The sequence below is a fragment of the Caloenas nicobarica genome, chromosome Z (assembly GCF_036013445.1).
Source record: "Caloenas nicobarica isolate bCalNic1 chromosome Z, bCalNic1.hap1, whole genome shotgun sequence".
Classification (NCBI taxonomy): domain Eukaryota; kingdom Metazoa; phylum Chordata; class Aves; order Columbiformes; family Columbidae; genus Caloenas; species Caloenas nicobarica.
This window is the reverse complement of record NC_088284.1, coordinates 45834167-45846311: the sequence shown is the minus strand read 5'-3', so window position 1 is coordinate 45846311 and position 12145 is coordinate 45834167. Positions and strand designations below refer to the sequence as shown.

General features: G+C 42.8%; 1 protein-coding gene across 4 annotated transcripts in view; it reads right to left on the bottom strand.

The window, feature by feature from the left end:
• The window catches only part of ZNF462 (zinc finger protein 462), a 95011-nt gene that overhangs the window by 40748 nt on the left and 42118 nt on the right, over positions 1-12145 (bottom strand). For 2 of the 4 annotated variants that reach the window (XM_065656718.1, XM_065656719.1), the window contains exons 3-5: positions 6076-11564; positions 4988-5152; positions 3090-3364 (exon numbers count right to left, since the gene is read on the bottom strand). In XM_065656718.1, coding sequence (XP_065512790.1) covers positions 3090-3364; positions 4988-5152; positions 6076-11564 — 5929 coding nt within the window. The remainder of the gene's footprint in view (positions 1-3089; positions 3365-4987; positions 5153-6075; positions 11565-12145) is intronic. The other 2 variants (XM_065656720.1, XM_065656721.1) reach the window with 1 other exon arrangement.

Below are 12145 nucleotides of genomic sequence, written 5' to 3'. Positions count from 1 at the left end.
TCTCTTAAAATTCAATAGGTCTGCTTACAGAATAAAGTAGAATCTAATCTGAGGAAAAGGAGCTGACACCAATTTTGTTATGCAGAAAGCAAGTCACTTAAATAAACTTATAGGGCAAGATGAGTACAAATCAAATTATACCTGATCCAGACTTGAAGGACCAGTTGAAGAAACAAGAACAGTAAAATTATCATAACAGAATTTTTCTCCTGGCCAACATTGTTGTGAAAATATGCCCCTTTTTGTCCTGCTGATGATGGGAGAAAAAAACAAAACAGAACAAAACAAAACTGGTTTTAACCACCTTTACTGAGGAAGCCTTCTTTTGGTTACAGCAGCAAAGACGGATTAGAGATCCTGCTCTGGGGAGGATGCCAGCAGGCTGCAGTTGATGAGTTCCAGGATTAAAAGGCAGCAGAGTTTCAGAAGCAACATTGTGGGAGATTCTGCATGAAGCTCAACAAGAGAAGAAGAGGTGGCAAAGACTAGACTCTACTTTCCTCAGGAAAACTATAAGCTACTGACAGACTGAATACTGGGTGGTAAACAGAACCTGCATTCTCTCCACAGTTTCTTGTAACAGCTCAGTAAATGTTGGAAGGGAAAAAGGGATGTTTTCCACATTTTCTAGTAGGAGATCAAATTAATTCTATTTGAGTGACTCCTGCAGAGCTCTGCAGTTCCTACACAGTGGCTGACAGCCATGAATTCACAGTCCCTATGTGGCAAGCAGGTAGTTTCAGCTCAGGTTGTAAATATTTCCAGTACAGCCTCTTCTTTGGACACATGCATGCTTTTTGATCTAGTCTTAGTTTGAGTCATTTTATGCATGGTGATGAAACAACAACAGAGCAGACACTGCATATTGAAGGAGTGGCAATTTGCCAAAACTACCCCCACCTGCCACCCTAATTCTAGATATATTTGAGGCTTATTTCCCTTTATTTTTCCTAAATCATCCTGGGTTTTTTTGGTGGTTTTTGTGTGTGTGTGTGTGTGTGTGTGTGTGTGTGTGTGTGTGTGGTTTTTCTTGTTTGTTTGTTTTTTGTTTTGGTTTTGGGTTTTTTTTTTTAATGAATATCAACACGTAAATCAAGTGGTGGTTGTTCCAGCCCTCTCACACTACATAAGATTGTCACGGGATCTTGAGTCCCACACTGACAAGAGCCTGAGCCAGAAAATCCCTGTTTACAAGAGCTAACACTGAAGTCTGTGTATTCAAACATCTGATGGCAGCAAAAAAATAAAAAATGAGCTTATGTCTCCTCTCAGGGCCATTTCATACAGACCCAATTTAATGGAAATCCAGGATGGAGTTCGTGGCAAGATAAAATGTACGGCTTTTCCAAAGAAATGGGAAAAAGTCTCCTAAATGAATAAGATATTGCACACTTGCAATGAGTACTTCATAGAACAAAATTTCTTTTAAATAGTTGACAGAGAATGAGCTTTATTAACAATTAAAGTAGACTGCCAAAGATGTATATAACACATATCAAGCTATTATAAATATATACCTTGAGGTATTCTACACAGTAATAATTAAAACTATATTCACAACCACATACTCGGCCAGTAAAATTCTTCTGAAGGCAGGTTTTTAAGTTTTGGTCACATTTGAGAGAACAGTGGACTGTTTAAATGTTTGATTTGGTTTCTTTCACAGACTTCATCTCCCAGGAGAGTAATTGCATTAGAAATAGAAATAAAAGATGAAACAGAAAACTTCAACAACAGTGACAACACCTATTATCAAGTTAGGTGATGATAACTGTAGTATTCTTCCCTGCCATACACCACTTTCTGACTTACCGTCCTTCTACTTGTAGGACACAACTTTATTCATTTCCTAGATAGGAAACAAGACTAACTGGAGTCCAAACTCAACACAAGTCTGATTTTGTAAGCAAACCAGTTTACCAGGCAACCAGCAGGCTGTGTAAACCATGTGAGGTAGGGGCACCCCCCACTGTCAGCCTTGCCAAAGCAGGGTGGGATACGCCCAGTAGTACCAATCCTTTCCCCAGTCTCTTTTTTAGGGCTGGCTGGTCAATCTCATGGACCTTTTCAACAAGGCACAGGAAACTGTGTCATTAATTAGCAACACTGTGACACTAGCAGAAATCTTGCTTTTTAACATAAAGGGTTTTAACAAGGCTTTTTATCATGCTTTCCCACATGCTTTTGATTGGAAAACAGTGAACATCTTCAGCAAATTAAAAAGCTCTGCTGACAGTGCTATGAATGCCTAAATCAAATGAGCACCTGGATCTCTGTTTTGTTAAAACAGTAAATAAGCAGCTCTCTCTGCAGAAATTAGAGGAAACATGTACCTGATGCCATTGGAAAATATCCCAAAACCTCAATTTTTGGAGGGCATGCCATATATAAATTATTATGATTAAAATATTTTTTAAAACTACACGTCTTAAGGTAAAGTGAGCCTTAGGCAAACAAATCACAAGAAACGTGACTATTCATGATTACTATGTATGTTTCACATGCTACATCAGACAAGGAAACAGACTGAAAGAGTCACTAGCATACCACACTGGTGTGAAGTTGAAATATTTGTAGACTGAAATTGCGTACCATAATTAAGAAAAATATAATTTTGATGTAAGTTTATGACAGTTATTTAACATCAGAAATGGAAACTCAACCATCAAAGAGTTGTAGTAATTATAAACAAGGTAGTTATATGCAGAAGTTCCTTATATATGAAAGATTAACAAAGAAAATACTTTTCTCTCCTCTTCTTGGCTGACAAGTCTCATGCATTTGACAAGGTTGCATAAGTGGTGGCCCTTCACTGTTTGCCTACTGGAAGAAGGCTTATTCTTTTGTTTACATGCTTTTCCCCTACATGACAAAAACGGGTTAAATAAATTCAAGAGGCTATGAAGATGGGACCTTTTATAAATAGCCACTCATAATAGCCAAAGATTTTGCAGCATGGCAAATACTTAAATGCTGAGAAAAGTGTTGCTCAAGATCAAGTTGAGTGAGCTCTTCTTCAGTGTCAACCCACAAAACAGTAGTGATAGTTTGTGCTTCTTTTGAAAACAAAAATAAAAGCCACAACTTACTTGTGCCTGAAAGCAGAGACAAAGGAGCAATACTGGCAGCTGTACTTGTCTTCCCGGGTAAACATGGCCAGAGCCAAGTGACTCCTCTCGTGAGATCGCAGACCCTGCATAGACATCAAAACCCGGTCACACTGGCTGCAGTGGTAGCCCCCAGGCCTGGTTTGATCTTCCAAGGATGCTCCAGATTCAGCTTCTGTAAATTCCACAATGCCAGGGTCTTTGGTTCCCTCACAACCCTCCATCAAAGTTGTGTTTGAAGAATCTTCAGCTTCCTGCTAAAAAACACATACCCCCCCAAAGCCATCAATTCTCTCTCCCTTCTGCCCCTCAGTCTTCCCCGTGTGTTCATTATAATGCCTAGGTTTCCCACTGCATTTTTTGTCTAAATATATCCCTATGCGAACTCCACATCAATGGCTTTCTGGAAAAAGGGCCTAGTCTTGAGAGGGAAAAATGTAATTATATCTGACATATAAATGCATGCATATGTAAAAAAAAGAATCTCACTCCTTGATCAAATTTGTGTCAGATAATGCAAAAAGACAAGAAAGTGAATCAACTATCTTTCAGTTGCCTTGATATGAATCTTACAAACTTGATCAGATAAACATTAGTAAGGTATAGAGCAAGTTCATTTTAGTTTATTTTGCTCTAGCTTACAGTGTATCTACTCTGCCGACTAAATCAGTAATCTAGTCTACAGTAGACTTGTCCAACAGCATCAAATTCATAAGAAAGATGGTGCCCTAAGACCTTAGAATCCTCTTTAAAAATAAAAAGCAAACAAAAAAGAATTTTTAAAATTCCCTTTCCTAACTTTCCTTTCGTTTCCCTTTCTAAACAGAGCATGTATTTCTGCAGCAACTTTAATAACCTATAAAAGCATTACCATCACATTCTTTTGGCCAGGGATTTCATCTTTTGTTCCTTGCTGCAATATTTCTATTTACTCAAAATAATGCACTGACCCTACATAAACTTCACTTGAGAAGCAGGGAGAGCAGGAAATGGTCTGCTGGGAGGGAAGCCTCTGAATCAGTTAGTAGTACCTGGTAAGGTAAAGGAAGGTCAGTGGTAGGGCAACAAAAGCTCTCCCAGGTAGCATGAGTTAGGCTACGAAGGACTCGGCTTCCTCAAAAGCAGATGATGTCATGAAAGCAACACCCTTAGTCAGGCACTGAGATCTGTAGCAGAAGTCTTTGCCAAGAGCCTACTGCAGCACTGCTAGTTCCTGCAGCCTTGTTATACTTTCACCACCTCTGTCGCTATCCTGGAAACTGGGCTGTGGAGCACGGCCTACCCTTGGAGATGTCCCAGAAGGCATTTCCTTTCACAGGGAGAAAGGAACAAGACATGTACATCTGATCACCTGAACAGGACCACTGGCTGAGATGGTCATTGAATGGTTTGTTTGGATCCAGTGTGCAAATTTAATATGGGAAGGTATATCACAAGCAACTTCACACATTTGCATGTGCACGCATCGTCTTCTTAAAAAACAAACAAACAAAACAAAATAAAAAAACACACCACCAAGCAGCCCTTTTAGGGTTTAACTAAGCAGAAAAGTAGCCCAGATAGCTGAGAGAAAGCCTCCTGCTCATAAACCAAGTCTTTCGGTCATCAACGACATCAACTCCTCTGTGGCTGAGAAGAAATGAGAATTAAATAGTCTTCGTGCCCCTGGATCAAGAGTGGAGAAAAGTTAAAACATCTTAAAATAAACCAAACACACTTCAGAAATTTAGTGTTAGATTAAAACATCATGCTGAACTGGAATATCCAGTTCGAAACCCATCCAACTTCACAAGAACCCTCCATAGGTTTTGAATGAGCCCTTTATTTTAAACAATGCAAGAAGTTGCAGTCATCTTTAGTCATGTTTTTAAAATTCTTACCTTTACTGTAGCTGACACAGAAGAGACATTCCCATACTGGACATGCTTGCGGAGGTGATTACAGATGGCTCGAAGTGTTGGATGGACTTCCACACAAAATTTGCACTTGTAGCCAACCACCTTCCTCTCTTTAAGTTTTGAAACATCTTCCAAGTGCCCAAAAGCCTGTTTGAGTACACAAGCATAATTCACTGAAGTATGTTTTGTTATCTCATTTTCAGGAACACAGACCAGATTTTACACCTGAAGGGAAATTATGCTTGATGTACACATGTCCTGTTTTGCAGAACTGCAAGGTCAATTTTTGTTGACATCTCTTAATGCCTCCAGAATAAGTGGACAAGGCATTTGTGACAGGACAGAAGTTCAGTTTCTGCAGAACAGTGGTCTTCTAGAAGACCATTCATTTTGGCCTGAAACTATGCTCTTTCATGACACCACAACTTCTCCAACAGCTGTATGCAGCTTTTCCACAGCAAGTATATTTCAAACAGAAGCAGAAGGAAGGGGGTAAGCAGGCAAGAAAAAGCAAAGTTTGGTCTTCTGCTTATGAGGCACTTGCCCAAAGCTTCAGTCATGAGATAGATTGATGTAATGTAAATATTGAGTGTTTAATGAGAGAAAGTACTGAGAGAGAGTCAGGTTGAGAACAAAACTGATTTGTTACTCAGAGGTATATTGAAGAGGGGGATGGGATATTTCCTAAAGAATCTGCAACAAAATATATAGCAGCCTTGCAACAAAACAAGTAACTGTCAGATACAGAGAGCCCTCCAGAAGGGTGGGAGAAAGGAAAGAAGACAAAATATTGAAGGAAGGAGTATGAAGGAACAGGGCTTCCTACAGAACTTAACGAGGAGTGGAGGATGGATGACAAAATTAAAGCAGAATGTATAATTGACTTATGGAGCTCACTGACACGCTGAGTCATTGGTTAGCCTGTGGTCATTTGACTGTAAAGAGAACATGCAAGTGGGCATTAGTAATAGGCAGCCTCTTGGGGTACAGAAAGAAAGGTAGTGTTTTCGCTTCTCTCCCCTGGCGGGGAGCAGGGAGCAAGGAAGGAGACCAGACACACAAATCCTTACCCTCTCCTGTTTGAAATCTGCAAAAGCACCATCTGCATATTTCTGCTTGCTCAAAAGCTGCTTCCTCCTCTCCTGACGTTTGGCACGCTTCTGGAATTCCTCGTTGTGACCACTCAAGTGTGCAGTCAGCTCTGCCGTGCTATGCAACTTCATATCACAGTGCTTACACTGGTAGACAGGGTTTTGAGAGCGGGTGCCAGTTCCCAGGATGGCGAAGTCCCTCTTCAAATCCTTGCTGTGGTGGTCAGTGTAATGCATGCACAGCAGCTCTGCTGTGCTGAAAGACAGTTTGAAACATTTTATGCACCTGAAGGGAAGCCACTCAATTTCCTGAGCCTCAGTCTCCACCTCAGGCTTTTCGAAGTCATTTCTCTCCTCAGCTGGAACTGGCTTTTCATGCTCATCGGCATACACAGCAGTGAAGTAACCCCCCAGCTTGCTTGCATGCTGCTTCTTAGGGAAAACACCAGGGTGACGCTTCATGTAGTGGGACACAATACCCTTTTTGCTGAAGGACTGGAAGGAACAAAGCGAGCATTTCTTCTTCTCTACAGCCCTCCTCAACTCCTCACTTAGCTGAGGAGTATCATCCTTAGGAGGAGATGGAATGATCACTTTATTGGGTTTGTCGCTTACTGTCCTGGAGGCTGCTAAGCAGTGAGTGTAGTAAGCATCAATGTCATGTCTTTTCTGGTAGTGTGCCGCAAGCCCTTTGCGGATAGGGTTGGTGTACGAACACAAAGCGCATTTGAAGAGGTTGTTCTTGCCCTCTGGCTGTGCCCGGACGTTGTTATGTTTGATGCGGTAGTGCCTAGCTATCCCCTTCCGGGTAGAGCAGAAGTATTTGCAGAGCTGACACCGGAAAACTGTGTGAGACACTAAATGAGAACTGGAGAAATGAGGTGCTGGCACAGAGAGTTCTCCAACATCCTCAGCAGCAATTTCTGGAGAGGCCTTGATTTCAGTCACCATGTCTGTCTCCACTGAAGCAGATACCTTTGGTGGTGACTGGGCAAAAACATCAAATTCAGGTTGATTGTGGTATTTCTCATAGTGAATTTTCAGTTTCTCAAGCGTTCCATGGGTGTAAGGGCAGAGTTTGCACCGATAAGCACCAAAGCCTTGCTTGAAAATCCTACTTGTCTCTTCCACGTCATTCTGAGCAATATCATTTGACTGCTCCACATCATGCACAAAGTCTTCAGCAGTGACCTTTACTGATGGGTGCCGTTTCTGGTAGTGTGTGAGAACACCATGAATACGTGTATTAATGTATGGGCAATGTCTGCACTTGTATACAGCCCCTGGGTTAATGTCTATATCCTGAGCAAAGTCCGCAGCTTTCACTTTCATGCCAGGATGCTTTTTGCCATAATGTGTCAGAAGGCCATGCAAGTTGTTGTACTCAGACTGGCAAACTGTACACTGATAGGGAGTGGAAGAGATAGCAGGGTTTGCAGAAGCCAGCTGGACAGTTTTTTCCTGGGACAGGCTGGGATCCTCTGCACACTCTGCATCCTGATCCAGCTGTGATGTTGTTATCTGGTCTTCAGAATCCATCCTGGCCACAGCTTCGTCAGCCTGCGGGATGGATTTCTCAGCAGCATCTTTCTCCTTAATGATATCTAACAACACAGATTCATCTCCATTCATGGCCCAAGGGTGAAATGCTTGGTAGTGATTAGTAATATCCCAAATGGAAGATGCTTCAAAAATGCAGTCTCTGCATTTATAGCTCTTCATCTCTGTTGGCATCACTAGAGCAGGAGGGGAAGGATCAGGACCTGCCCAGAGTTTAGTTGCCATATACGTGTAGTCAACATAATGCTCAGGATGTCTCCTTTGGTAATGCACTAGCAAACCACTTGGCTCAGTGTGTGAATAAATGCACCATTCACAGTGATAACCAGCTTCTATCAAGCCATCCAGAAATGCCCATCTCAGAATGGATGTGACCGTTGCCTTCAGACTTGGGTGATCTTTCTTAATATGCTTCCTCAATGCATAGAAGTAAGGTGATGTGTAGCTACACTGCCTGCATTTGAGGGCTCTCAGCTTTGACTTGTCCCGTTCAGTGCTGGAGGTGTGAGCAGGCACGCCGCCAGTTGATTTCTTCTGGCTGCGATCGCAAAGGCTTCTAATGGTGGCTGTATGCTGCCTAATCACATCTGCGTTAGCTTTGAAGTCACGATGCTTCTTTTGGTAATGAATGAGCACGCCTTTCACGGTCCGATTTCCATAATCACAGTGTTGGCAAAAGAACATTTCATTCTCGGGAGGATTCACAGAGGTCTCAGATCCACCCCGGCTCAACTGCTGCATTGATACTGGTGGCCTCTGAATACCAGGTGACAATTCACCAGCCCTCACCATTGCTGCAGTGGGGGGTGCCTGTCTGATATATTTGGCAGTGACCTTTATCTCTGGGTGCCTTTTCTGGTAGTGGACAAGCACTCCCACAACTGAGCGGTTGCTGTATGAACAGTGTTTGCAATAATAGAGTTCAGAAGCAAGGTCTGGGGGTGGTGGGGGGGGAGGTGGAGGTTGAGAAGCCAAGTTGGACAATTTTGGGGAGACAGGCATCCCCAACTCAAAAGACATCTGGGCCAGGGCAGAGCCCCTGTCAACAGAGACTACACGCATAGTCTTCTGAATTCTGAAATACGATGCTTTTTCTTCGGGATGCTTTTTCTGATAATGCACCAGGACTGAATGCATGTTAGGGCTCGCAAATGAACACACGTCACAGTCATAAACAACCACACTATTGACTGAAGGTTCCTTCTGATTTTCACATTCAGGACTAAAACTCTTGGCAGCACTTTTGTTAAAACCAGCTGGCACACCAGCCCCGCGAGCCATGGGGGTGGAGGTTGCCATAGTTTTTGGAGCAGAATTCAAGATCTCTCTCAGTGTCTGAGACTCTGTGTTCAGCCCTTCTTGCTGCTCAACAACGTAGCTTGAAAATATCATTGCATTGTTAATTTTCACTGTGGGATGCATTCTTTGGTAATGTGGCATCAGGCTTCTAACATTTGGGCTTGTATAAGAGCAGAAGCGGCAGCGATAGATCAGATCGGAATGATCAAAGTTCAGTACATTCATAGCTTCAGGGTGATGCTCTCCATAATGCTGCTGCAGGTCCTCAAAGTTTGTGTAGTCAATGTAGCACTCAAGACACCGGTAAACTGCGCTGTGATCATTAGGATCCAGGATATACCTAAAGCTGAATTTAATATAGGGATGCATTCGCTGGTAATGGGTACTAACACTCCTGGCAGATTTGTTGCTGAAATCACAGTGTTTACAATAGTAAAGCCTGCCTGAGTCATTAAACTCTGAATTCTCATTGTTCTGATCAGTGCCATACATGTTTGACTGGCTCCCCAGAACAGAGGCATTGGGGCTCTGATGGTCCTTCATGCTCACAGAAGAATAATAGTCTTCCTCATCTTCAGATAAAGTGAGCTCAATCTCTGCTCCATTGGAGGAATTGTAGTCATGCTGCATGCTTCTGAAGTTTGTTTCCTTCTGGGAATCACTAGCCTCTCTGCCCCACATTTGCTGGGGTGCATAAGAACTGGAAACCTCTATCATCGGTTCTGTTTGCTCCTCTTCTCTGTCTAACTCTACTTCTATCTCCACCTCATTGTCCTCCTCCTCTTCCTCGTCATCTTCTACATTAATCACAGCATCTTCTTGCTGTTTGTTTTGGTTGATTTTGCTCTGCAGATTGCTCGCTATTTCATCGATTCTAGTTCTCTTTTTCACTGGAGAGAGATCTAAGGGGAAGTCATTTGACACCTTTCGAGGGGCCTTTGCAATAAAGTTATTTTTAGATGAGAGCCCAAGAATGGAGGTCTGGCTCTTCTTCACTGTGCTGGCAGAGGGGTGAGCATCTGCCTCACTCTCTTGCGGTGCGTTTGATGGTGGTCCATCGTACTTTGGCAAGTTGTCACAGAACGAATGCTTGTGCTGCTGATGAACTCTGAGGCCTTTCAAAGTTGTGGTGGAATAGTTGCACATCGTGCACTTGTAGGGATGTTGTGAATGGGGCTGGGGTGACTGTTGCTGTTGCTGCTGAGGCTGCACTGGTTCCATCATCCCACCTGACTTCCTGCCATTTATATTTCCACTCTCATAAGACACTGTGCTGTCATTCAAAGAAGATGCAATGCTTTCAGTCTGAGAGTTCATAGTGTCCCAGTCTGATGCTGTTCCTGTGTGACATTGCTTGTGGGCACCAAGCTTTAATGAACTCTTGCAGGTGAAAGGGCATTCATCACACTTGTACACAGCAGTCTTCCCAGACAGGTGGATGTTCTCAATGTGACGGGAAATGCTTCGGCGGTGCATCGTCAGGAAAGGGCAAAAAGGACACTGGAACCTGTTCATATATCTTCTAAAGGGAATCCCCTTTGTTTCCAATAGTTTGTTGCCATCAGATCCCATCAGCTGCTCTGCAGACATTCCTGAGGTCTGGTGATCCATGGAGTTCAAGCCATTCTCGCTGTCCATTTCATTTAGCTCTTCATCCGAGCTGGAGTCATTTAGCATACTGCTTGTTTCCAGGTCAGCAGAAGAATTCGTCATATCAGCAATTCCATAACGGGATCTGTCAGACAAATTAACCATGCCCGAGTTATGAGGTGACTTAGGCTTCATTTGAGGGTAAGACACAGAAGAAAACTTGGAAGATGTAGAAGAGTTGGGCCTGATAAGAGAATTGCTCATAGAGCTCCTGAAGTTTGAGACATTAGCATTCGACATCTCACGTCCTGTTGTATTCATGGAGATATAATTAGAGTTTGGAGAGGTATTCTGGGCACTCTTACTCTGTACATCAGGTGCACCAGTTCCATCTTGCTGCTGCCTCAGGCTTGACAGTATTTTTACCATGCTGCGGTGCTTCTTCATCATGTGGTCACACCAGCGCTCCCTTCGAGGTGTCTGGTAGCTGCACCATTCACAGCAAAAGTTGCCCCTAGACTTTGTGAGGGGCTTGACCATGGATTCCAAAATGCTCCGCTCCACCACCTCGGCAGGCAGCTCCTTGCATGGTTCCTGCACTGGCACAGAAGCAGATGCTGATTCAGACATAGCAGCAGCAGCAGCAGCTGGAGGAGTTGAACTCTCTTTCAAGTTGCTCTTGTGATACATTTTCTGGTGCTTAATAATCCTCGCACGCCTGGGTGACTTGTAGGTGCAGAACTGGCAACAGAAAACTTTGCCAAACCCTTCATGCATCATGATGTTGTAACTTAGGGAACTAGCAGCTGGTGGGCCCACTGAGCTTCCCCCAGCCTGTGCTCCATGAACCTTGCGTGTGTGCTCTATGAGGAGATTTTTGGAACGGAAGTAGCGCACACAGAACTTGCACTGGAAAAACTTGTTGGCTGGTTTAGGATTTGGAGCCATATGCTGACCATAGAAAGTCTGGCTCTGGCTATAGTAACTTCCAGTCCCCATCTGACTTGTTGCATTTTGCCCTAAAATGAGAATTAAGGTGTATATGTAAATAAATAAAATCAAATAAAGAGGCTTTTTCTCCAACCACCCGGTATGCATAAGAATGCAACCACATCCTGAATATATAATAATCACACCAGGAATCCCTTACTTGCTTATGGTGAGATCTAGATATCTGACAGTGGTCAGAAAAATGGCTATTATGCATAGTATCTACATATATATGACTGTGGTGCACAGTTTGGGACAGACAATTTCCAAAATAATCTTCTTGGGGAAAAAAGAAAGCTAGTACACTAGGAAAGTTGAAAATTTTGAGGTGGTTCATGGTAGCGAAGAACAACCATGAAAATCGGAAAATCAAAAAGCAATATGAAGAAATACATGAAAAGCAGCTGGGAAATAAAATCATCCTCCATTTTTGCATTTACAGAAAAAGCTGTGGTCAGAATCAATATGGCTGAAGCCAGACATCTGCTTTGCTGACATAGCAATAAAGAGAATGCAAGTTTTTTAAATCACATTTAAAGTACAAACTAAAACACACTGAAATAAGCCACATGTAAAATAGGGAGTGAAGAGTTGAGCTCAATCTTAGAGT